This window comes from Prunus mume, linkage group LG8 (genome assembly GCF_029339155.1).
Source record: "Prunus mume cultivar Tortuosa linkage group LG8, ASM2933915v1, whole genome shotgun sequence".
Classification (NCBI taxonomy): domain Eukaryota; kingdom Viridiplantae; phylum Streptophyta; class Magnoliopsida; order Rosales; family Rosaceae; genus Prunus; species Prunus mume.
The window spans coordinates 8,783,520-8,808,434 of record NC_142705.1 but is presented as its reverse complement, the minus strand read 5'-3'; the positions used below and the strand labels follow the sequence as shown (position 1 = coordinate 8,808,434).

Here is a 24,915-nt window from a genome sequence, read left to right as displayed (position 1 = left end):
ATTCCTACTAAAGTTGTTTACTAAATCATATGAAATTGAGGTGGAAATAGTGTTAATTACTAAAATGTCCTCATTGTTAGGTTAAAGTAGATGACAAATTTGAAATTTTAAAAATTGTGTGAAAATATAATGGTAAAAAAGATGAATTCCTAATGAGTTAGTTCTCCATGAATTATAATACTACATCTCACCCAAGAATTGAATTCCTTCAAAATTAGGACTTCAATTCCTAATTTTGTGTAGGGCCCACTTACTTTTTAATTCAATCATCCAAATATGGAATTTAATTTCTGATAAAAATCTCAATTCTTAATTAGTAAATACACAATAAGTGTATTCTTTTTTTTGTTTTCCTTATTTATTATTTTATATGTATTTTATGGGGATTAATGTTATTTGTAATGTTGTTTATTTCATAAATTATTAACAATAATATTATTGTTACACTTTTTCAGATTTTTAAATTATATATATATATACTTTTACACTTTGACTCTCAAAAGGAAAATTCATGGTTCCGTCACTACATGTATTTGAGGTCGTCTTGTGTCGAATACCCTTTGTTGTCTAATATCGTTTGTATAAAAATAAAAGTAAAAAGACGTGGTAAAAATATTGGAGGTATTATGTATAATATTGTGAAGTTTTAAAATGGTGGTCCATGCTAGACAAATGACATGCAGCTGAATAAAGACCATGGTGGTCCTTCACGCACCCGATATCTGCCCTCTATCCACGCGACCACAAACCGGAAGCTGTTTTTAAAAGACAAGGACCGCAGATCAAACTCGGCCGAATTTGTGTTGTGTTCTTCAAGGTTCGAGCGGCGCGAGCGAGCTAGCGAGAAAGAGAGAACGCGCGCGCGCGAGAGAGCAGAGAGGGAGGGAGGAGAGAGAGAACGCGAGAGGGTGGTCAGGTCTAGGGTTTTGGAAAAATCCCAGAGATTGATTGCACAAGGTTAGTGAGCGCGTAAATTGAAGAAATTTCATGCCCTATTTTTCGTGTTTTCTTTAATTATATCCCAATTTTGTTTGAGCTGTAGCCTAGAATTTAAAACAGAAAAAGCAAAAAGTCGAAAATGGTGAGTTTGATTTGGTATATGCCGCTTGTGTGTGAGAAAGAGATGTGCTTATCATGTGCAGGGAGCGAGTGTGAGAGATTTATTAGAGAGAGAGTGCTTAGAAGAACAAAAGCTTTCTCTTTTTTCAATTTTAGGGTTTCTCTCCCCCTTTTGGGCTGCCTTCTCAATTGCCTCATGGACCGCAAGCTCGTGGTTAGTTTTTCTTTTTCTTTTTCCTAATCTGTATCTATATTACATTTGCATGTTTGTTGATGGGTTAAGGGAATTAGTTGGTTTTATTTGAATGGTGTGCTCTGTAATTGTAATTCAGGTTTTGGGCATTCCATGGGATATTGATACGGAAGGGTTGAGAGAGTATATGAGCAAATTTGGTGAATTGGAAGATTGTATTGTCATGAAGGTTAGCCATTTATCCAACCCTTTATATTAATCTAATTGCTATGGAACCCTTGTGGAGATTTTATTCATGAGTGTTCCTCGTCTGCTTTACTACTTATTTTTATTGATGAATCATTTTTGTGGATGCTTGGTTTGGACGTCGGTTGTTCCCTTGTAGTTGATTGGGATTCTGTTTGTCTGTTTATTTGATCCATTTTTTGCATTATTTACATTATTTTGGAAACTTATAGGCATTTGTTTCCGTGTTTTTTAGGACCGGTCAACTGGTCGGTCTCGTGGGTTTGGATATGCAACATTTGCATCAGCTGAAGATGCCAAGGTGAGTCGGACTAAAATTTTCCACGTATCCTTGTTGTCTGAGCTAAATGTTTTCACTATTTATGTGCATTATTGCATGATCGGTTAGTCATTGGAAACATAAATATGTTAAAATCAACTGTCCGTATATCAGATGTCTAATAGCTGACATCTTTTTGGCTACAGAATGCAGCATCAAGTGAGCACTTTCTTGGGAATAGAATGCTGGAAGTTAAAATAGCTACGCCGAAGGTTTTATAAATTCATAATCAGTATTGTTTTAATATCATTCACATATGTTTATTTCGGTTAGTGATAATTGTCGTGTATGTATATTGTGCTTTCTATAGCATCAAGGATTTTGTCGGTGGTTCTGCCATTATTCATTTTTTATGCTTTCTTTTTCTAGGAGGAGATGAGAGCACCTGCAAGAAAAGTTACCAGGATATTTGTTGCAAGGATCCCACAAGTTGTGACAGAAGCCACCTTCCGAAGGTAGTTAAATATATTGTTGTTACTGCAATAATGATTTTTTTTATTTTTTTAACACTTTCATGTTTCATGATATGAAATTAACCTGATGTTTCTTTCAATTTCTTTTGCAGTCATTTTGAGAAATATGGTGATATAACAGATTTATACATGCCTAAGGTTCTCTATCCATCTTCTGGTTCTGGTCCAAATCACATTAATTTAGACATTATAATTGCTTAATTATTTTTGTGTTTGACTTTTACTATAAGTCTTGTAAATACGTGTGTAGGTATGTCTATACATTGCACATGCACATGCACACACCACACCAAGTCAAACATTTATATTTGCAGTTATTGTTGGGTTGGACCCAATATCATATGGTTCTTATAAATGTGTTGTTTCAGGATCAAGGCTCAAAAATGCACCGTGGAATTGGGTTTATAACATTTGAAAATGCAGGTCAGACCGTCTCACATATCCTTCTATGCTTTGCATTATGCATAATGGCAACTAACTTTTTTCCATTTGAATTTAAGCCCCCTGATGGCACATTAAGTTATTAATTTGTGTTTACTTGAGCTTGCAATAAACATGAGTTCATTTGTGGTGATGAGGGAAAAGCATGTGGTAATGAGATAGGGGAGAAATAAAGGTCAGTGATAGTTGTTCCATGGAGGAGAGATGCTTTGTCAAGCATATTTGATTACATTATATCTTCTTTTCAACAGCTTATACATATGAAATTAATTAAAATATTGATGTCTTGTTTTATTTTACCATTCATTTTAGGGTTTATAAGAAGTGATTTATTTACTTTTATCCAAGATAGGGTTTGTGAACTGTATGAACCTTATGTTTTTTAATGTAAACATGAAAGTTTCTTATTAAATAATTGACTTGTTTTACGTAGATCTATAGGTTTATAAATGCTTGTTTCCCAGCAACATTTAAACTAGCAGTCTTTATCGTCGTGAATATAATATCAGGATAGATGGAGAATCTGAGAGCTGATTGTTTGATATTATGCTGTGTGGATGATATCATTTTCTGTGAGGAAAAATATTGAACAAATAAATGTCCTCTATATTGCAGATTCCGTGGAAAATTTGATGGTTGATACTCATGAGTTAGGCGGTTCCACTGTAGTTGTTGATCGAGCAACTCCCAAGGCAAGTTACAGCATAGCCAACCTTTAGTTTTTAGTTTTTTGAATTTATAGTTCTAATTCTGTTCTTTTTAAGTTTAAATTCTTTTTATAAAGATATCATTAATATCATTGATTCAAGAATCAAGATATATAATATCTTCTTTTCAGGAAGATGACTTCAGACCAGTTGGCAGAATGGCACAGGGTGGATATGGTGCATATAATGCTTACATCTCAGCAGCAACTAGATATGCAGCACTTGGTGCTCCTACCTTGTATGACCATCCTGGACCAATACCAGGACCTGCTTTTCCAAGTAAGTGCTTTTACAAGTTACAGAGTATACTGCACTTTCAAAATCTTAAGTTGTGGAATCTTGTTTTTTTGGTTTTTGGTTTTTTGAATCTTGTCGTGTTGGATTAGGAGGGGAATCTGCTCGAGGACTGGGCAAAAAGATTTTTGTTGGTAGGCTTCCTCAGGAAGCAACCGCGGAAGATCTCCGCCAGTATTTTGGGAGATTTGGTCGTATAGCAGATGTCTATGTTCCAAGGGTAAGATAGCATGGATTTATAAATAACCAATTGTATTCATGAAATTTTGGAACCTGAAAATGTGTGAATGCTCAATTATGCAGGACCCGAAAAGAACTGGACATAGAGGGTTTGGTTTTGTAACTTTCGGGGAAGATGGCGTAGCTGAACGTGTATCACGAAGGTCTCATGAGATTTGTGGACAGCAGGTATTAGATGGAGTTGACTCTCATTTTTTTGCCCGTTAACTTATGGTTCATTTTTTATCCACCCACGTCAAACTAGTTTTTTGCACGAAAATGAGGGAAAATATGATGCTTTTCTATGAGATCGCAGTTTAGGGGTAACCCAACAACATACCCTCATTGTTGTTTCCCTGAAACAGCTGCAAGCACTCTAATTAAGTATAAGCTTATACTTTTCTAAATTGTTTTTTACTCTGTAAAATGAGACTTAATATGTTGTTCTCCAGGTTGCAATAGATACAGCCACTCCGCTTGATGAAGCTGGTACCAGTGGAAATTTTGTGATGAATAATGTAGAGCCCTTTGGTGGTGGCTATGGTGGTCCTGTGCGCAGCTATGGCAGGATGTATGGAAGTCTAGATTTTGATGATGTGAGTATATTTTAATTTTGCTGTCATGTAGGTTTCTGTCCAAAAGGAAGTTTTTTTTGTTATTTCTAAGACCAAACTTATTTTCCATATACTTTTACTAACATACGGCATGCTGCACTCTTGATATTGCAGTGGGGTTATGGAATCGGCAGTGCGAGACCGTCAAGAGCAGATTGGAGGTACAGACCATACTAGAGATGTGGCTCTGGAAATTTGGCACCAGATCTTAGGAATGTCAACAAAATGCCATGCAGGCTTTGTTAAGTGAATTTATATAAGATTAAGGATCACATCCTTAGCTGACGTCCCCAATAATGTTCGTTTGTCAACTTCTGAACTTATTATAGTTGGTTTACCCTTTCAAACAGATCCATACGTTATTATCCAGTGAAAATATAGGTGGATAGGAATGTCTGAATCTGTAATATTAGCCAGCCGGCGAATTCAGGGATCAGGACCATGGTTCCTTTGTGTAGAAATCGCTATTTTATTAAGTTATTAGATGGATTATTTATGGCTTCTTGCAAAGGTGGGAGGTGTTGCATTTTTATTTTGTTCGGTTACATTTGACTAGTTCTGTTTTCCATTTTCCTTTGCTTATCTTCCCAGTAAGATTTGCGTCAGTTGAATTTTAATTTTGTATATTTTGAATTTCTGGATTCAGGGACATATGTAAGATGAAATCTGGGTGACTCGGATATGCCAAAAAAGATTTATTATTATTATTTTATTTTATTTTAAACACAACAAAATCCTGTCCTCAAACCATATGCAGAAACTTTGGCACAAAAAAAATGCAGAAAGAAAGACAGCTAAACGTTGGAAAGAAGACAGCCAAATGCCATGGTAAAAGGCCAACTCAAGAGCACAAAGAGAAGCGTTTGAAGTTCTTCTATATACGGTGCTCACTGTTCTCATACTTAGTTAATGCACGAGGTTCCTATATACAATACATACAGGATGAGGTCAAAAGGAAGAAAACTTGACATGGAAGAAATTCCTAAGCTAGATTTCAAATCAGAAACTCCAAGGGGTCAGCTGGTGCAATGAATAAATTAGCTGGGAAGAGCACAAGGAATTAGGCAGCATTACGGGTAAAGCAACTGCTCAGGGAACCCCCCCGGACAAGCTTACCGAAGGAAACAATCTTTCCGGGAGTTTTCGGAGCTTGATGGCCGTCTTTAACTGCTATTGAGCTTCTCATCTTGTGGGCTTTAACTTGTGCCTTTCTCACCTTCTTCATGATCTTGTCCATTGTCGACGATCTCTTCTTTTCCAATTTCATCTGCAACACCAACTTCATAGTTAGTAAAGGCTGCAACCTGCAAACACTATGGGGGACATATGGAAGAGGCAAAGGTTGCCTTAGTAACCCTGCATTTTTGGTAAAATGCAGAAAATGATACATAAATATGAATAAAACATTGCTCATATGAAAGAACCTCAAGTTTTCTTAGTGCTGCTTCAGCTTTTGCCTTCTGCAAGTTCTCCCACGCAGTGATCTTGGCTTCCTCTCTTTGCTTTCTGCATACATCAGAAGTTTTCTTTGGAATATCAATTTACACGCAGAAGAATAAATGAACCAAAAGTGGAGATTTGGCTTAAAGAAAGGAAACTTATAGATTACAATGTTTTTCTCTGGAGGCTAGAAACTTAGAATTTATAGAACATACCTTGAACTGTTCATAGCTGCCTCTGCAATATTGAAAGATGGAGGTTGGTTTTTAATAGCAATTTTGTCGAAATCATAAACATCCGGGCATCTTTTCGTGACGCTGCCACCCCTTCTTGACCCCTTACTGCCAGTGGCTCCATTGTCAACCTGCACTTCTCTGACCTCTAACTTAGCAAAATGTTCGCGTTGCTGCTCCACAATGGAAAGCAGAGTTGGAGAAGATGGAGCAAATGATGACCTCCTTTTGGGAGGTGATGGCGAGTGGTGGAGGCAACCATTTGGGGTTATTTGGGTTCCCATATCTCGTTGTGAAACAGCTCGGGAAATCACTGGTTCCTCACACTTTGTGTTATCAAGTTTCTCATCTGCCCCATTTGATCCACAGTAACAAACTCACATATAAGAATAATGCGTTGATAATTAAGTTATGAATCACTTAGAAACCCCAAGAAGCATAACTCTAGAAACAAAATTAAACCCCCAAAACCATTGTGATTAATAGAATATATGTGATTCAGATTCACAGTCTGACAACACCATATACTAAATATTTGACGAGGGAACATTATCCATCCGAGGTGTTCAACTGTTTTTCATTCAACGAAGTATAATGATATGAAAATTAAGAAGAGAAAAAAAACATGTACTATTCGAGATGGGAAGAACTCACTTTGCAATTCTAGCAGTCCAAGCGCACTAGTTGATCTTCCCATTCCTCCACTGCCACCATATAGAAGAGAGACACTATCAGCTGCCAAAACTCCTGTCGAAAATGGTGAACCGATTGCGAAATTCCTCACGCTGCCGCAGCCATCAAATGCCGGATTTGCAGGCGAAAAATTCGAACAGTATAGAGCTCCGGGAGGCACAATTGGACCACTCTTGGACTTAGGCCTCCTCTGCTGACCATGACCATGAGAACGTGAATCATTCTTGTTGCTCTCACACCCATATCCGAGAACCGGGCTGCAAATCCACCTCTCTGCATCTTCCCATTTTGAAGGCACAGTCCTCCCACCATTGCTCAGCCCCATCAAAGAAGTGCTGCCAAGGATGGCATGCCTCTGTCCACTGCTTGTAGGCAACGGCACACGCTCAGAGCTCCAACCCTTTTGGCCTCCAATTCTACTGCCATGAAAATCTGGCCCTCCTAGGCTTGGAAATGCACCCAAATCATGAGAAACAGAACCTCTCTTCATGTGGAAAAACTGGTTGTTGAGTGTAGACTTGGTGATGATCTTTTCTTAGTGTACTTTGCTCATTTTCCGCAAGGAACATGTTGAAGGCCAAGTTACTATGCCTTGTCTTTGACACAGCTGTAGTTTTGGCCCTTTTGGGCCCTTTTTTTTTTGGCGGGGTGGCTATTTCTTTGTGTCCTTCAATTTCATTGCATTTGGAGTCTGGACCACTCAAATTCAGTCATCAACTTTGTTATAGCTGCCAAACTTGTAAATCAAATCAAAGACAGAGGGTTTGACAGTGGGGAAGTAGACAAACTGAGCATTAAAGGCTTGGTATCGTTTGTCCAAATTAAGTGCATAGTTACAAGTTTGGATAGCTCACTATTTCTTTCCCATCCCTGTCCTACAGGCTACAGCTTAGGTGGGTAAATTTTTTGTTTTAAATATTTTCCCGCAAGGCATCTCAGGATGTGCGGTTCAGATTTTTTAAATTAAAATAGCTACACTCACCAAATTTGTTTATCAGATTTTGCATCATCAAGTGATATGGTAGTATTTCGTTTGTTCAAATTTGAGCTCATTCTGAATCTCGGTTATTTTGAACAAGTTTGGTGTTGAATTCCTACTATTTGTGCAAGTATACTGTTTGTGTGCTACTCAATTGTGACATGTACTTGTAGCATTTCATTATATTCTTTTTCTACTTTCGGTTTCTTCTGGGAAAGTCTTGCTGGCAGGTCGGTGATCCAGAGTCCAGACACCAGACATTTTGAGGGTCATGTGGGCAACCTCCACCCGGGGAATGGGCTGCAGTAAGTCATGGTGGGATTGGCCAATGTCATCTAAATTTAATTTTGCATTTTCAAAATCACAAAATCTCGAATGTAAAGGTGAATGTTCTTAACCAAATGAGTTAAAAACTCATCGCCATTTATCATTCTTACACAAGTCTAACTTCTGTAAAACATATAGAAGTACATCTAATATGTTTTTGTACTATTTATGTCACATTTGTTTTCTTAATTTATGAAATTGTTTACGCCTGCAGGAGAATTTGTACAAAATTTCAAAACAACCGTCTACGCATGTTTTTGTGTGCTTACATCATTGCTTATTTCCAAACAATCTGTCATTTCAGGTTTAAGATTAACCATTTTGGGTTTAGGAGTGATATAATTGGTGCAAAAGGATTTAAACCAAAATGTCCATGTTCTGATGATATTTGACCGGAGCCTCGATGTGATTGAATATTCCAAAATGATTTGATTGACCTGAGAAGTCTTTCTGTGATCAAATGGTGCCAAGGGGCGGCTCTCAAACCCAAACCCAAGCCTCCTTCAGAGCATTTCCAGCAGGGGGACTAAGGGGAGGGCTGGGGGGTTTGGCCCAAAAATCTGTTTCCAGCAACAAAATAAGGCCCGGGTGCAAGGTGGGACCCATAAAAACCAGGCTGAATAAGGCAAGGCTTGCCCGAGTTTTCCACTGACATCAACCCAGGCGTCAACGCACGCGCCAACGTTAAAAATTTGAACGCTCCGCTACTGGCTCTCTTCCATGTGTTGCACTCTGGGCTCTCCGATCAAATTTTTTTCCTCCAATCCAACAACAGCCAATTTTTGTGCTATAAAAAAATAAAAACAAATCAAAATTTTAAAAAAATTATTCCAAAAAATTACTGATTTTTTTTTTTTTTTTAAATAAAAACCAACACTCTTCACTTTTAACACCAAATCCTCATACATTTTCTTCTCCTTCTACTATTATTCAATTTCTACTCAATATTTTTTTTCACTTTCATACCTCCCACACCAGATCTTCTGTACTTTTTCATTTCTCAGATTTTAGATTTCATTATCCATTCTCAAATGGCAGGCATGCAAGAGGTTTTGGAGAGGCAAGAGCAAGAAACTAGAGAAAGAAGGCAGTGAAAGACAATGAAGGTGAATGAAGTGAAGTGAAGATGTTTTTTTAATTTATTATGTTTATGTTGTATTTTTAGTTATTCTTTGTTTTTTTAATGTTTTGGTTGTGGTTTGTTTATTTTTTATGCTTTTTATGTATGGAATGTTTTGAATAAAAAGATATTTTATTGAATGTTTTCTTTATTCACTAAAAGAAAATCAATACAACTAATAAAATAAAATCTTATCTGAAAATATTATCCAAATTAATTGTTTAGGTAAAAAAAAGTTGTGAAAAAAATAAAAAAATGAAGAGTATTTTTCATGGCAAAGGGCAACTGCTAGAAACACACATTACTTTTGCAAGGGTAGCCACCATTCACATGAATAGTAGCTGTCCTAACCCCAACACCCCGCCATGGCAATGGGCAAACTGCTGGAAGTGTTGTCAGCGCTACAACAAAGGGGAAGGTGGTTCCTCCTCTCTTCTCCTTTTCCCCCTTCCCCCTCTTCTTTTATCCTCTTTCCTTTCAACCCTTCTCTCTTATCTAGTGCTTGGGTTGGCTTTGTTTGGTGTTGAATAAGTGCATCAACCCTTTTGAGTTTGATAAGGAGTTGATTCTTGTTTGTGGTCTTTTTGCAAGAGAGTTTGTGTTTGTGGTTTTCATTGTGGGTGTTATACTGGTTTTTCAAGACAGACGTTTATATCGGACTGTCTTTGGCCCTGTGTGACTTTGAGTGGAGATAAACCATATGAGTTTAATGTTGCCGTTGGATTCCTCCATATTAGTTGTAACCCCTCTGTGGATAGTTATAGTGACCTTTGTGGTTATTATATTTGTATTACCATCGTGGCGTAATTTATGAACGCAATCTCCTTATCATTTAGGGGTTTGTTGCATGATATTTCTTGATTGCTTAACAGAAGCAGTAAAACAAAGGATGATAATCTAGTTTACATGACGCAGGTAGCTAATAGAAAGTAAGCTTAAAAAGCTCATGAGCTGCCCCGTGGGCCTATGCCCAAATTTGTCCATTTCAGGCCATATTACCATACACAGATATAGGCATGAGGAAAATCATACTATTGAACTGAAAATGAATCTATGTACTTATTTTTTCCTAAATTGAGGTTAGGCATGATGTACTATTAACATTCTTGGAGAGGGTTTTGTTATGGGTGACCTTACCATTCTTGACGAAGTTGTCTTTCAAATAAAAATATCTAAGCCCTTACCGTGCCACAGTTTTTTAAACAGCTCCAGAACATGCCATGTTTCTTCTCTGTATATTTAAATTCAAAACCAAAAAGTTCATGGATAATCATGTGATCAACATTCCTGAAATTAAGGAACCATCAATTTCTTATTAAATTTCTTTTTGTCCTGTGATTCTGACAATACAAATTAGATAATTCTGTGAATGTTGTGTCTCTTTGACTGAGTATAAATATTTGTTTCAAACCTGGTGATTAAGAAAGTAAAACCGCGTGGAATCCATTAGTAAAGTAATGGAATTTTTTTTTTTAAAAAAAGAAGAAAAAAGTAAAGAATTGGGGCATTTTGCAAGTGATGATGTAAAGAGAGGGAAACGTGTTGACTTGACCACCTGCCACCTGTTTGTGGGGGGAACAGAGAGGTTCATCTGGGAGTGCCACGTATTCCACCATGGTCTAAGCCGAGTCAGCAGTGGGCCCCAGCAACAACGAATGACATTGTCGTTTAACGGAATTTAAAGCAACACCGGACCAATCAAAACCAGAATTTGATCACCACACTCAAACTCAAACACAACGCTCACACTCCACTCCACCACCCCCACTCTCCTCCCTACTTTCTCATAAATGTATTTGTGTTCTTACCATCACACCGCCGCTTCAATTTTATATAGTTTTCTTGAGTATTTTTATAATCATCATCATATGATCATATGACATTGATCTAATCTTCTTTCTTTTAATAATAGTAATGGATTTGGCTGGTAATATTTTACCTACTTAATCAAACCCTCTTCCCTCTTTATATGAACAAGTCTTTAAAACACAATAATTGATCCTAACAAGTTAAAGTGATCCCGTTGTCATTATGCAAGCTTTCACAAAATTATGGTCCTAACATTTCCGAAAGGCCATAGAAGCATGCTCCATATTTTGGTAAGCCGAGTCATGGCTTGCATTTTGTGTAACATGTGTATATTAGTTTTTCTTTTTGTGTTTATGATGAATTATTTTTGCATATATCAAACTATGATTCGCAGAAAGAATGAACATCTCTTTATAAGAAATGAGAGGCAGAGGATCCATATTACATTGTTTACAATGTATTTGATTTTTTAAATCCAACCATCACTTTCAGTTTACAATCAGATTCGACAAGCACACAGGAAAATTGGGGGTTGATAAATCTAAAGCCACAGATTTCCCAAGTAGTAAGAAAGGCCATTAATAACCACCTTCCGACCGAAAAACAGAAGAAAGAAAGAAAGCAATTGGGGGTTGAACCACCACCACCACCACAGAAGAAAGAAAGAAAGCAATAACAAAAAAAAAAAGATATTTTTTCCTCTTGCGAAAGTGGAGTTGGTTCGCCAAGAGAGTGCCACATGGCTCGAGAATCTCCATGATTGGTGGACATTTCAATCCTTCGAGGGTGTGGCTCCCAATCATCTATATCTGACTCCCCCCATATTTTCCCACACTCCTCAATCCTCGAACTCAGTCTCTTTCTTTCCACAGAGGAAAGCCAAAAGCTTTCATTTTTATTTCATTTTCAGTTTTTTTTTCCTTTGCTTCTCAGCTAGAGCACAAACAATGGCTTCTACTCTGTTTTACAACTCAATGAACCTCTCAGCAGCAGTTTTCTCAAGAACCCACTTCCCAATCCCCATCAACAAGGACTTCCCACTTGAATTTTCACCTTGTATTCACACTGACTGCCATTTGAGAAGCAGAACAAGAAGTGGGCGGAAGAAGTGTTTGACAGAGGTGAGAGCTACTGTGGCCTCACCCACAGAGGTCCCCAGTGCACCCGCATCGACTCAACCAAAGAAGCTTCGAATTCTGGTTGCTGGGGGAGGAATTGGAGGACTGGTTTTTGCTTTGGCAGCAAAGAAGAAGGGGTTTGATGTGGTGGTGTTTGAGAAGGATTTGAGTGCTGTAAGAGGAGAAGGACAGTATAGAGGTCCTATTCAGATACAGAGTAATGCATTGGCTGCTTTGGAAGCCATTGATATGGATGTTGCTGAGGAGGTTATGAGAGTTGGTTGTGTTACTGGTGACAGGATCAATGGCCTGGTTGATGGGGTTTCTGGTACTTGGTAGGTTTTTCTGGACTTTTGGTTTATATGGGTTTCTGTCTTCTGTGTTTTAAGGGATCAGGTGTATGGTGCATGCCAAATTTGTTTCCTTTGATTGTTTTTAAGCAAGGAAACTAACAGAGGTTGGGTTAATTGCGCGAAAATAATTTGGAATATGTTAATTCAAAAAGCAATGAAGAGCAATCGATTTAAGCTGTGCAAATAACAGAAGTGTTAGTCAGGCTTAGAGAGGCCAATTCAGGCTGATGTCTTTAATGGAAATAATGATTTTTCTTCTGACATGTTGCTGTAATAAATTAGTAAAAGGAATGAAATTACCATACACCTGAATGAGAAGAAAAAGAAGTACAAGAAATTTTGCTTTTCTTGTAAATTGATGCAAAGAAAAGTAACAGATGAAAATAAATAGGATTAGTGTTTGAATGTTTCAGTTACACAGAATCAAGTCTTTTATCATAAAAGTGAAATTTGTTCATTTGAACACAATTTTCATGTTTCCTATAAGTATTATTGTAATAACCTTTGATCTGGAAAAAAAAAAAAGTATTAGTATTGAATTGTGTGCAGCCAGCCATATTTATTGATGATTAGTTGGTTATCAGGTATGTCAAGTTTGACACATTCACTCCTGCAGTGGAACGAGGGCTTCCAGTTACAAGAGTTATAAGCCGAATAGCCTTGCAACAAATCCTTGCTCGTGCTGTTGGAGAAGAAATTATTATAAACGATAGTAATGTTGTTAATTTTGAGGATCTTGGAGATAAGGTAAAAATGTGGTATTACCTTTTTGTTAGTTACATACCTTTGTTGTCATCTTGCTGAGAAATGTGACATTAGAACTTGTTTTCCTACTTTTGTTTTCTTTCTTTTTATAACATGCAGCTTCTTAGTGCTAATTTGATGTCCTTCAACTACTTTGGATTCATCTGATTTGGTATTTTGTTCTTATGCCTCTCTCCATTTTGTAGGTGAATGTGATACTTGAGAATGGACAGCGTTATGAAGGTGATATGCTGGTTGGAGCGGATGGTATATGGTCAAAGGTAGTACTATACTCTGAGTTCACATGGTTAAAATGTGTTATATTACAGTATGTTATGGATTAGGGTCCATAGTTCACAATATTAAAATATGTATGTTTTTTTCTCCTTCAGTAGCTTTTAAAGTCCTGATATTACATCACTAACTAGTCCCTATGCAGAAATCTATATTGTGAGGCTCAAAATTCTGGGCACACAGATGGAATATTTTCTACTGGTAGACCATCTTTAGGTCAAAATCTGCAGAGTATATTTACTTTGGAAATTACAAGAACTTAAATTACTTGTTTCTTGTGAATAGGTGAGGAAGAACTTGTTTGGATTGAACGAAGCTGTTTACTCTGGTTATACTTGTTATACTGGTATAGCAGATTTTGTGCCTGCTGACATTAATTCCGTAGGGTATGTTTGATCTTTTATTTTTTCAAATATGGCTTTTTTAGTGGAATTTGTACAATTGTATTATCTTCTTATATGTCAGGTTGTATCATGCGTCAAGACTTAAATTTAAACTTATCTTTTGAAGGTACCGGGTGTTTTAGTATTTTTGGGGCACAAACAATACTTCGTTTCTTCAGATGTGGGCGGAGGCAAAATGCAATGGTATGCATTTCACAAGGAATCACCTGGTGGAGTTGATAGCCCCAACGGTATTGATTAAGATGCTCAGCCTTTTTTGATTGATACATGCACACTGTGCCTGTACTCACACACTCTCATTAGGACAAACAAATCAACCTAGAACTTCTAAATGGGTATAATAAACTACCTGAAGGAAAAGTTATGACTTCTAAATGGGTATAATAAACTACCTGAAGGAAAAGTTATGTTCTGATATCATGTGAGCAGACCATTTTCATGTTATAAAAGTTCACTGTACCTTTCCGTTGAAAAGAAAAGGTTAATTCTAGGATCCATAAAATTAATTAGTAAACAATTTTGTTTTATCAGCTAAGAGTTCATGCTTGTGAACCCAAATTTCTTATTGTTCGGTGAGAGGTAATATCATTTTTCTAGCCCTTTTGTCATACTTTGCATACTGTGCAGAATTTTATATTAGGATCCAATTGTAATGGCGTAAGTGGTAAGCCATAGGATTATACTTCAAGATGTGTACTTCATCTTAAATGCCTCACAATTAATATGGGGTTCAATGCCACATTTTTTTACAGAGGATTTAGCCATTTTATAATTGACAGAGTCAGGAAAGATTAATAAGCCATCCTTGTATAGTTGAAAAGTCAGATGGTGATATATGTGTGGCCTTTCACTCTTTATGATGATAAAAACATACAATTCATTTGTTATTGTCCATTGCTTGGCAGGTAAAAAGGAAAGGCTGCTTAAAATATTTGAGGGCTGGTGTGATAATGTGATTGATTTGTTACTTACCACAGAGGAAGATGCAATTCTGCGACGTGACATATATGATAGGACACCCATTTTAACTTGGGGAAAGGGTCATGTGACCTTGCTTGGGGATTCTGTTCATGCTATGCAGCCAAATATGGGTCAAGGTGGATGCATGGCCATTGAGGTATGCATTGCATTATATTTGGTTTAGCATCAAACATTATTCATCATCCAGATTTTCTTTTTCTTTTTTTTTTTTCTTTTTTTTTGTTCCTGAATATTTGCTCCGGTGAAATTTAGTCCATCGTATGTCCCTTGAAATCTCTGTTGAGTTTTTGCTAAATTCATTACTTCTTATGAACTAACACTAGGTTATTGACCAAGAAATAATCACTTCAAGAGTTAAATCCTCTTTGACCCTATCATGACAGGATGGTTATCAACTTGCATTGGAGCTTGATAAAGCATGGAAGAAAAGTAGTGAAACGGGAACTCCTGTTGATGTTGCTTCTTCTTTAAGAAGGTAACCCCATGCTGTTTCTTGCCATATAATCTAAAAGAATATCGAAAAAGCCGGATGAAGTTGCCTATGCATCTGAAATCATAGTGTTTTTTAAAATGAAAAGGATATATACAAGATATATATGGATGAAACATATGTAATTGTTGTGACGACTTACGTGAGCTGAGGAAGTACTCTTCGATGACTCCTTACCTTCTTTTGTTCTTTATCCTTCAGCTATGAGAATTCTAGAAGACTGCGGGTTGCTATTATTCATGGAATGGCCAGGATGGCTGCATTAATGGCTTCGACTTACAAGGCTTATCTGGGTGTGGGACTCGGTCCTTTGTCGGTAAGACGTTTTATTAAGTGAAGTACATACTGAAAAGCAATGAAACTAATTGATGATGGAATGGAAGTCTTGCATACTGATTTTGGCTTAAACCCTTGTAGTTTTTGACAAAGTTCCGGATACCACATCCAGGAAGAGTTGGTGGGAGAGTTTTCATTGATAAGGCAATGCCTTTGATGCTAAGTTGGGTCTTAGGTGGTAATAGGTAAGATTTTGATTGAGAACTTTTGTAACTTTCTGTATGTTTTGTTTATTTCTTCATTATTATTATTTTTTAATTATAAAATCTTATTACAACTTTGACCTGTCAAAGCTTAGATCATAGATCTTCATGCATTTTTCACAACATACAAAGGTTCTTGTATGTACTCATTCCTCTTTTAGAGTATCGCACTTTAATGCTTTGCAACATGAATTTCAGGAAACTAAGGCAATTCACTGCTAGAATCACTATACGTTGTTGTAAACATTAGAAGAATCTTCATTCTTGAGATTCCTTATTATTAATTTTCGATTGAAGGGAAATATTGACAAATAACTCCCAGAACTAGTACTGTTGCATTTATCTTTTTCAATTCTTTTGACAAACCCAATATTGAATTTTCTTTGCAGCTCAAAACTTGAAGGAAGGTCACCCAGTTGCAGGCTCTCAGATAAAGTATGTTGTTCAAAGTATCATCAATCAGCAGTGTGTTTGTCACTAGATACACAAACTGTTGTTTCATTTCTTAGTTTTAAGATCGACCTATTAGATTGCATTGTTATTTAGCAGCTAATATGTGGCCAACTTATATGAAGGCAAGTGACCTGTTACGAACATGGTTTGAGGATGATGATGCACTGGAGCGTGCTATCGATGGAGAGTAAGTCTTTGATCCTAGTGTCTGTCACTGTCATCCCTGGAATATTTTCAGTTAATTTGGTATTCCATGGTAGTTTTGACATTCGCTATGGTCTTGTAGGTGGTATCTTATACCATGTGGACAAGACAGTGATGCTTCGCAACTTATTTGTTTGAACAGAGATGAGAAAAACCCCTTCATAATCGGGTATGCCTATTATCCGTTGTTCCCCTCCCCTAAAACACACACATGTCCATGTAATACTATATTATGGTTGCATGGAACTGAACCATCAAAACCTTAGATTCTGAGATTTATGTTTTTAAAAAGATATCATTACCATTTTATGGGTTCATTATGATGTTTTATTCTTACTGTAGGAGTGCACCGCATGGGGATGTTTCAGGAATATCAATAGCAATACCGAAGCCCCAGGTGATTTGGCTGGTTTTGTTCACTTTACAATTATCTCCAGAAACGAACCTATTTCTTACTTTTATGATTTTCTAGATTGAGTAGCGAGGTATTTTTTATCTCAGGTTTCGGAGATGCATGCTCGTATCAGCTACAAGGATGGTGCCTTCTACCTGACTGATTTGCGGAGCGAACATGGTACCTGGATTGCCGAGTAAGTAGGGATGTTTTTTTCTTTCTTTTTGGTGGCTAAATTAGTTGAAACAAAGTGTGATTGCTGACCCTCTTTTCTGTGGGTAACTCAACTTGTAATTGCCTCCCTCCTTTCCCCTTATAATTTTTTGTCTGAATGTGCAGTATTGAGGGGAAGCGATACCGGGTACCTCCAAATTTTCCTGCTCGTTTTCGTCCATCAGATGCTATTGAGATTGGTTCTCAGAAGGTAGTAGACAATTCTTACCCTAGAATTTGCTGCACAACTCACACTGAAAATATGTCAGACTATTGTTAAATTTTTGTGTGCATTGTGCATGTTGTCTGACTGGCATTCACTAAACAAGTAAGTTGCAAAAACGCTAACAAAGTCTCTTTGCAGTGAATAGAAAAAAATCTCCAAATAATATGAATATAACTTTAATAGTAGCATTCATCTTACCCCTATACTGAAATGGTTTGCTTAAATCTGTTCAGGCAACTTCCTACAGGAATTGTAACAGAAATGAAATTTTTTTGTATATCTAACAAATTGTGTTTCAAACTTTTAGTTGGCTTTTCTCGTCTTTTGTTCACTGTCTAAAACTATACAGAGAAAGAGCTTGTATAGTTTGCTAGTTTATTTGTACTTTCAACATGCTCTGTGGTGTTCAATCAATACAATTCCTGAATCAGTTTTGAATCTGTGATGTGCATACAGAGAGTAATATGCTTGATGGAATTTCTTTTTCTTTTCTCTTTCTCTTTCTTCTTTTGGTTACAAAATATACTTGCTCTTTGCTGGTTCTTAGCATCCAAGTAATGTGCAGGTCGCATTTAGGGTTAAAGTGATGAAATCTTCTCCAGGGAGTGTTGAGAAGGAAGGTATTCTTCAGGCAGCCTGACAATTCGCTACGACGCCGTAACTTTACACATGAAATTGTACAGCATTATTCAGAGCAGTGGAAATGCGAATGTGAATATGCTGCGTTCTGCAGAGTAGATACAGCATTACACAAAATCACTCTACCCACCACCCCCCCCAAAAAAAAAACCACATGTAGAACTTTCTATACATCAATGTGAATATATCAATTTTGACTAGTCTCATTGACTTTCTACGTATACATAAATGTATTCCTGACGCTGGAAATTTTACACTTGTTTGTTATACGCATTGCAAAATCAATATGAATATTCTCTTACATTTTAAGCTCTGGGATCAAACGATGTGATAAGAGTACAACGCAAGGATGAATTTTCCTTTTGGTTGGAATCACCTGCGCTTAGATCTCGAACCAAACGCCTTGCCTTGTATCAGCTGTCGGGGTTGTGTGGCTCCATATAAGCCATGGAGGATGGAGGAGGACTTGCATGTCACGAGGATAACACTATTTTGCTATTCTCATTTAATCACGCTCCGTCATGTGGAACTCTTATCACTCGTAGTGGAATGTAATTGATTGGGAATAGCAAAACAGCATATAAGTTTCTCTCTTGAGGAATGAGCATAATTTCATAGTGGAGAAGTACAATAATAATCGAGTTGAAACTCTACATCTAAAATATTGGACTTTAAGGCCTCGTTGTTTAGGGAGGATTAGACTAGCAAAATGCCTATATTTTATGTGCAATCAAGACATAATATAGATATTGTTGTCTAACTTGAGGGTGAATGAGGACTATTCATAAGAGGTTGATGACTTATCCCTTATAATCCCACCAATTTCAAGGGGATTAGAGGGATAAGTTTTAGTCATCAACCTCTTATGGATAGTCCTTATTCTTCCTCCAAGTTAGGCAACATATCCATATTATGTCTTCAATGCACATGAAATGTAGGCATTTTTCTAGTCTAGTCTAGTCCTCCTTACCAAACAGGCCTAAGTGATGAAGTTGCGGATAATATCGATACAATTTTAAACGTAATAGTGGGCCTCACTGATCTGTTACACAGGATCAGCTGAAGCATCAACGATCAAATTTGTTTCCCAAATAAACATCTTTCATGATACTTGCTGATGCCCCCTCTTGAAAACCCTACAACTGATGTAATGTAAGCAAGCATAGTAGGAACCAAGTGTACGAGCCATGCTAGTAGCTTGGCATCTTTTTCAAATTTATCTAGATCACCCCACAGCCAACCCAGTGTTGGGCTGTCTTAGCCCACATCCTAGCCTATTCTCAATCCCATCCCATCTCCTGATTTTACTTTTTGAATGAGTTTCTGTCTCAAAAACAACAACCCAATAATTTTTTTGTCACACAAAGACATGTCATGGCATAACCAAACAAATTAGTAAATAATTTCTGTATCAGAAACAGCAAACAAATGAGTTTATGTTTCAAAAGCAACAACCCAATAATGTTCTTGTTTTAATTGCTAGTGATCAGGATCAAGAGAAAAGGCTTGGTAATCACTTTACACACACACACACACACGTTCATTCATTTTCAGTACTATTGATATCATCATCAACATCAATCAAGGGCGTTGAAGATTGCAATTGCACATGCTCGACCAAAAGACCATGCACACTTGGAGCCATTGAAAATGTGCCTTCTAAGTTTTTGTTAGTTTTCATGTGACCCCTACCCACAATAATGCAGCAAACAAATAAACACGACTAATATGGCAGCAACAGTCCAAGACAGCCCTCTCTTCCTCCATGCCTACATGACGCTGCATGTGGCGAGCCATCTCAAGTTTATTTGCACTGTCTTGAGTCTTGACCTAATTCAGCCTTCAATGATCAATTTTGTTCACATTTAATGCCAAACCAACTGGCGTTGTCTCCATTTTCATTCACAGAACTAAGACACTAAGACCACCACCACACCCCTTTGAAACAGACATGCATGTAACCAGTCCTTCATTCATCAGTATCCATAGATTTTAGGTTTAGGCCTCAGCTTCTGACCTACTCTTCTTATATATGTTTATGTTCGTTAGATTCATTGTTCACTTGTGGTCTGATTGAGACCTGCTCTGTAGACAAACGAAGCTCGATCGGCCCATGCCCCTATTATTAAGTCCAATAGGGCCCATCCCATGATCCCACATTGAGTTATTAGTAGAGTTATCTCAGTCGTCCATGCACCCGTAGACAAGTCATAACTATTGATACATAAGAGATGTACAATGCATCAATACATAGGAGATGTACAATGCATCAATACATAGGAGATGTACAATACATTGCCCACACATATCATATCAAAAGAGTTGTAGAAAGAGATCTCGGTCACCTATTTCATTTGACATTTCAAAATGGAGGATCATTTGAGTTAACCGACTTTTGAATTAAGAATGTGAGATTATCTGCTTTGGTCAGGCCACCTACAGTTATGATCTTGCTCACAGACGCATAGACGACTGAATGATATCATTATTCTATATATTAATATGATGGGGCCAGCTGGGTAGGCATTACACAATGCAAGGGTATAAGATAGAACTTGTTATATTATTATATGACATACGGTAGATTCATGGCTGTGTGAGGGGAAGGTTCTCATACGAGAGAGAGAGAGAGAGAGAGAGAGCAGAGAGCAGAGAGTGGCATGTGAAGAGGGTCAATGAGGCGGTGGGGAAAGGGAGGCACGTGATGCAGCAACGGTCGGTTCAGGTGGTGGTGGCAGTGACCGTTGGAACATTTATTGAGTGGACACATGTACTTTCAACCTCTTTCATCGACTTGGCTTGCCTTTGCACATTCGCATCATTTGGAAATTAGGCCTTTCCATACATGGCGGATCCGATTCATACCAACTTTATTAATGCACTTGTGGGTTCTTTTTTTTATTCCTTTTTAGTTTTTATAATTGGGTGTTTTTGTCACCTCTAAATTATTGTTATGGAAAAATTACATGTGAAAAAGACAATAATTAGAAGTAAGTTGAAGTACGATTAGTATTGTAAGTCACATCTGTAAATGATTGTCAGTCATCGATGTGTTATGAGATTCACATAAATTTATCTGTACATCAATAATTGGTAATTGTCTACACACATGCAGGCGACTCTCCCTAACATCCCTGAGTCTCGTTGCATCAATCCCCCTCGCCTCTCAATTGCTCAAAGGACAGTTAATGATTTTAGAAAACTTGTTCATCCGCTTCATCAATGGCAAGATGCAAAAAACAAAAGCTAACATTCGTATGAAAAGATGTGGTGGTGGGTCAACCAAGTAGTGTTTCCTCATCATAATTTGTAATTGCATATTGTCCGACATGCATGAAGATTGAGGGCTACAAGTTTTAAAGCTCAAGTACTCAACTAAATGGAAAGGTTTTTGGCTCTTTAATGAGCAATCAATTGCTTTAGGTGCCAAGTTCTTGTCCACTAGCTAAGATATAAAGATTACTGACCAACTTATTTTGAAAGCAAAAGCCAAAAAGCCGTATACAAATCATATGTAGTATGTTATGCTATATACATAAGATGAAGAGTAATCCATATTATTGGATGTTCGTCCAAACACTAATTTCAAATTTTGAATATCTGATGGTCCAAAACAGTCCTATCCGTACCTTCACACCACGCTCCACCACATGGACGCGCATTACATGTTCCCCAAGTACTTACAAGATCAACATGTTGACAAAACCAAGCAAAGTATATTATTATGCCAAGCCAAACAAAATAAAAACAAAACAAAACCAGTATCCAAACCCAGTAACCTTGTGAGAAATCTACTACAAGGTCGGAAAAAGTTGAGGGGAAAATATGTGTGAAAGCTCCACTTCTCTCAGTTTCTCTCCTCCTAAAGTCCTAGTCATCCCATCTCAAGTAGGACCCCACATCACATGGCCCCCTTCCCAGTAAATACCATGACCTTCCACTCCAATTTTTTTTTTTTTTAATATTCGAACTCGAACACAGGATCTCGAATGCATGAATTTGATATCTGGTTAGGGTCAACCCTATCCTAACCGTGGGATATTGCGTTGCAAATACTAATTCTTTTTCTTTAGTAAACTTTGACAGATCCTATGATTACTTACTATAAAAAAAATACAAATTTATAAATAAACCCAATCCTAGACATGTATTTATAAAAAAACTCAAGCACTATTTAAACATGAAAACACACCTAAAATCAACCATAAAGTCAACTTTTTGGGTGTGTTTATAAATGGGTTTTGAGTGTGTGTAATGATGGGTTTTGGGTGTGTTTATATGTTTAAATAGTGCTTGGGTTTTTTTATAATTTCAACTCCATTTTGGATGTTTTAGTGAAACTCCCTTAAAAAAAATTCTTTAAATACACAAGATTATATTAGAATATACATAATATGGCAATTACCTAGGTAAGTAAGTAAATTGCATATCTAAAAAGCAGAAGCACCACACAGCTTGTAGTTGTGTCTCTTAAAAGCTTAACAGTGAGAAGGTTTCTGTGTCAGGATTCATTCACCTTCAAACACCAATTATCTCTCTTTTTCTTTTTCTTCCCATTTTTATCTCTCCAATCTAAAAACGAGTTTCTCAAAAGAAGTAAAAATATTTCCCAGACATTTCTTTTCACACCTGCCAGTCAGTCACTCCCAGACTCCCAGTTTTCTCGCAATCAAATGAAACCCACTTTCTCACCAAAAAATTTCCCGGAAAAAGCCATTATTCTGCCGACCCCAACATACGGTGTCGTTTAGGCGCTGCTCACTGCCGCCTGGAATGATATGCGAAGCGATGAATCATATCAACATTTTGGCCAAGCCTCTGATTGGAGAGCTCAACTTCCAAAAATTAAAAAGAGAGCACACGTGCGCTGCCCAGATCCAATTTCACCCCAGAAATTCTTAATAATTACCATTATGAGCTGTAACCGCATGATTAAGCCAACAACATAATTACAGAAATCATAATATTGTCTTCAAAAAAAATATATATATTATATATTAGCAATTAATTATTTATATAATCTATATTATTTCCTTGTAGTTTGAGCTCTTTTCATCTTGTTTTTCCTTATACGCTTTGTTTCATAGTACAACGCGTCCCCCTATGTATTCGATTTTCTTTAACCCGATGGGGAAACCCGAAACGCGAAACCCGAGGCCCAGAGGCTCTCAATTTTCCCAGAAAAAAAAAATGAATTAAAAAAAATAGACAAAAGTTACCGGGAAACGGATTCAGCCAGTTTCCCTATTCTTTCCACGAGCTCCGGAGACAGCTTCTTAGCCGGTTTCTTCTCCTTCTCGGGTCGAAAATTAAAACCCAAAGCATCCGACACTTCCTCGGAGCTCCACCCGGCTTTTCGGAGGGAGTCCGAGAACCGATCCGCTTTGAGGAGCAGAGCGTCGAGTACCGCTTGGTTGTCCAGCATCACCATCTCTCCCTCGAAAAACCCAGACGCCGATACCGAGACCATGTCCGATATATCGGAGTCGCTCCATCCGCCCCGTCGCAAAGCGGACCCGATTTGATCAATGTACTCGTCCACCCATTTCGGGATTTCGGACCTCGATGGCATATCAAAGAACCGCTCCGGCGACGAGGACGACGATGACGACGAGTTTGAGTTCCTCCGGCGACGATCCACGGCGGCGTCGCTCCAGAACTCGACCCATCTCGGTGTTTTACCTCCGGACCCGAAACCTGTATCCAGGCTCCTTCGCGAGAAATTAGTTGACGACCCGGCCGATTTTTCGCTGACTGACCTTTGCTTCTTGAGAATATACGGGTCGGAGTCCGATTTTCGAAACAAAGACTCGCGCTCGAAGAAATCGGATAGATCCAACCCGCAACAGAAGATCCGGTTCTCATCGACGAAAAAGATGGGGTTCCCAGCCAAACCAGGGTTGCAAGGAATGTAGCAATGGTTGAAGATGGGTATCAGAAGCGGAGCCCTCTTCAAAGCGGTTCGCGCGACCCGCAAAGCCTTTTCGGGGTCGGACGGTCTCGGGCCCCAAGACTTGGACCAGAGGGTGTTCCGAGCGATTTGGAACGAAATCGCCGCGATCGGAAGGTCAAGCGAAGCCTTGAGATGGAGACGAGCACCGGCGGCACGCCAGTCCGGGAAGCCCGGGCCCACCGGCAACCCAGCCGAGAGAATGGCTTTGAGGTCTGGCGGGAATGCGAACCCGAACTCCGCTTCGGCTCGGGCGAACTCGGATTCAGACAGACCCGGCTGGACCTGGATACCGGAGCTTTTTAGGTGGGATGTCACGTTCTCGGCCAAAGAAGAGAACGAGAGAAGGCCGTTTCGTATAGGAAGAGTTGTTGCGGTGGCTGTTGAGGAGGGGGTTGGTGGTCCCGCGGCGGCTCGGGCGGAGAGACGGCGGAGGCCGGCTATGTGAGCCGGATTCAGACCGGTCATCCTCCGGTCGACGTCAACCATTTTGGTTCGAAGATTGACGAGTTGAAATCAAATCGATTTGCTCTCTGCAGATTGAATGTGGCGTGTTTGGGAGATTGATTGTCTGAGAGTGAAGTGAAAATAGGAAAAGTGTGTGTGAGTCTGAGTGGGAGAGCTTTTTCGTGGGAGAGAAGAGAAGAAGGACTTCGTTGTGAAAAGCAAGCTTTGGATTATTTATAGCCGCTCTAGCGTCGGCCCCACTCAGATTTTGGTCTTCTTTTTTATTTTATTTTCGGGTTT

The 24,915-nt window shown here is 38.2% G+C and overlaps 4 protein-coding genes across 5 annotated transcripts; 2 read left to right on the top strand and 2 right to left on the bottom strand.

Moving 5' to 3' along the window:
• Positions 1 to 726: 726 nt before the first annotated feature.
• LOC103339890 (RNA-binding (RRM/RBD/RNP motifs) family protein) lies at positions 727 to 5,075 on the top strand. Of its 2 annotated transcripts, none has more exons than XM_008243242.3 (14): positions 727 to 957; positions 1,143 to 1,273; positions 1,392 to 1,481; positions 1,734 to 1,799; positions 1,964 to 2,029; positions 2,187 to 2,272; positions 2,383 to 2,428; positions 2,659 to 2,713; positions 3,347 to 3,423; positions 3,570 to 3,717; positions 3,825 to 3,952; positions 4,036 to 4,140; positions 4,404 to 4,547; positions 4,680 to 5,075. In XM_008243242.3, exons 2-14 carry the CDS (start codon positions 1,256 to 1,258, stop codon positions 4,740 to 4,742), a joined length of 1,092 nt encoding a protein of 363 aa, XP_008241464.1. In that variant the 5' UTR covers positions 727 to 957; positions 1,143 to 1,255; the 3' UTR covers positions 4,743 to 5,075. The 2 variants fall into 2 exon arrangements, with proteins under 2 accessions (XP_008241464.1, XP_088898445.1); XM_089042319.1 differs by having other exon boundaries at positions 3,347 to 3,427; positions 3,574 to 3,717.
• Positions 5,076 to 5,427: 352 nt separating this feature from the next.
• LOC103339889 (Remorin family protein) lies at positions 5,428 to 7,549 on the bottom strand. Its single transcript, XM_008243241.2, has 4 exons — positions 6,893 to 7,549; positions 6,221 to 6,587; positions 5,990 to 6,071; positions 5,428 to 5,832 (listed from the first exon to the last, which is right to left on the bottom strand). The coding sequence occupies exons 1-4, from the start codon at positions 7,419 to 7,421 to the stop codon at positions 5,626 to 5,628; spliced, it is 1,185 nt and encodes a 394-aa protein (XP_008241463.2). The 5' UTR covers positions 7,422 to 7,549; the 3' UTR covers positions 5,428 to 5,625.
• Positions 7,550 to 11,974: 4,425 nt separating this feature from the next.
• Positions 11,975 to 18,527, top strand: ABA1 (zeaxanthin epoxidase (ZEP) (ABA1)). The gene is made up of 16 exons (XM_089042988.1): positions 11,975 to 12,619; positions 13,222 to 13,384; positions 13,588 to 13,662; positions 13,961 to 14,065; positions 14,186 to 14,309; positions 14,985 to 15,196; positions 15,444 to 15,535; positions 15,752 to 15,866; positions 15,968 to 16,071; positions 16,479 to 16,524; positions 16,665 to 16,729; positions 16,829 to 16,915; positions 17,089 to 17,143; positions 17,248 to 17,336; positions 17,480 to 17,564; positions 18,145 to 18,527. The coding sequence occupies exons 1-16, from the start codon at positions 12,114 to 12,116 to the stop codon at positions 18,217 to 18,219; spliced, it is 1,998 nt and encodes a 665-aa protein (XP_088899114.1). The 5' UTR covers positions 11,975 to 12,113; the 3' UTR covers positions 18,220 to 18,527.
• Positions 18,528 to 23,099: 4,572 nt separating this feature from the next.
• On the bottom strand, positions 23,100 to 24,809 carry LOC103339887 (uncharacterized). Its single transcript, XM_008243238.3, has one exon. It carries the CDS (start codon positions 24,655 to 24,657, stop codon positions 23,434 to 23,436), a length of 1,224 nt encoding a protein of 407 aa, XP_008241460.1. The 5' UTR covers positions 24,658 to 24,809; the 3' UTR covers positions 23,100 to 23,433.
• Between the last annotated feature and the right edge of the window lie 106 nt (positions 24,810 to 24,915).

Bases quoted from the DNA above. Each gene is read 5' to 3' on its own strand.
- LOC103339890 (XM_008243242.3), top strand. The intron at 2,030-2,186 runs GTTTTATAAATT...TTCTTTTTCTAG, and splicing joins TTAAAATAGCTACGCCGAAG to GAGGAGATGAGAGCACCTGC. The intron at 3,424-3,569 runs GCAAGTTACAGC...TCTTCTTTTCAG, and splicing joins TTGATCGAGCAACTCCCAAG to GAAGATGACTTCAGACCAGT.
- LOC103339889 (XM_008243241.2), bottom strand. From the start codon at position 7,421: ATGAAGAGAGGTTCTGTTTCTCATGATTTGGGTGCATTTCCAAGCCTA. The intron at 6,072-6,220 runs GTATGTTCTATA...TGATGTATGCAG, and splicing joins GCAGCTATGAACAGTTCAAG to AAAGCAAAGAGAGGAAGCCA. The intron at 5,833-5,989 runs GTTCTTTCATAT...TTGGTGTTGCAG, and splicing joins CAGCACTAAGAAAACTTGAG to ATGAAATTGGAAAAGAAGAG.
- ABA1 (XM_089042988.1), top strand. From the start codon at position 12,114: ATGGCTTCTACTCTGTTTTACAACTCAATGAACCTCTCAGCAGCAGTT. The intron at 16,730-16,828 runs GTAAGTCTTTGA...ATGGTCTTGTAG, and splicing joins GAGCGTGCTATCGATGGAGA to GTGGTATCTTATACCATGTG. The intron at 17,565-18,144 runs GTAGTAGACAAT...AGTAATGTGCAG, and splicing joins TTGAGATTGGTTCTCAGAAG to GTCGCATTTAGGGTTAAAGT.
- LOC103339887 (XM_008243238.3), bottom strand. From the start codon at position 24,657: ATGGTTGACGTCGACCGGAGGATGACCGGTCTGAATCCGGCTCACATA.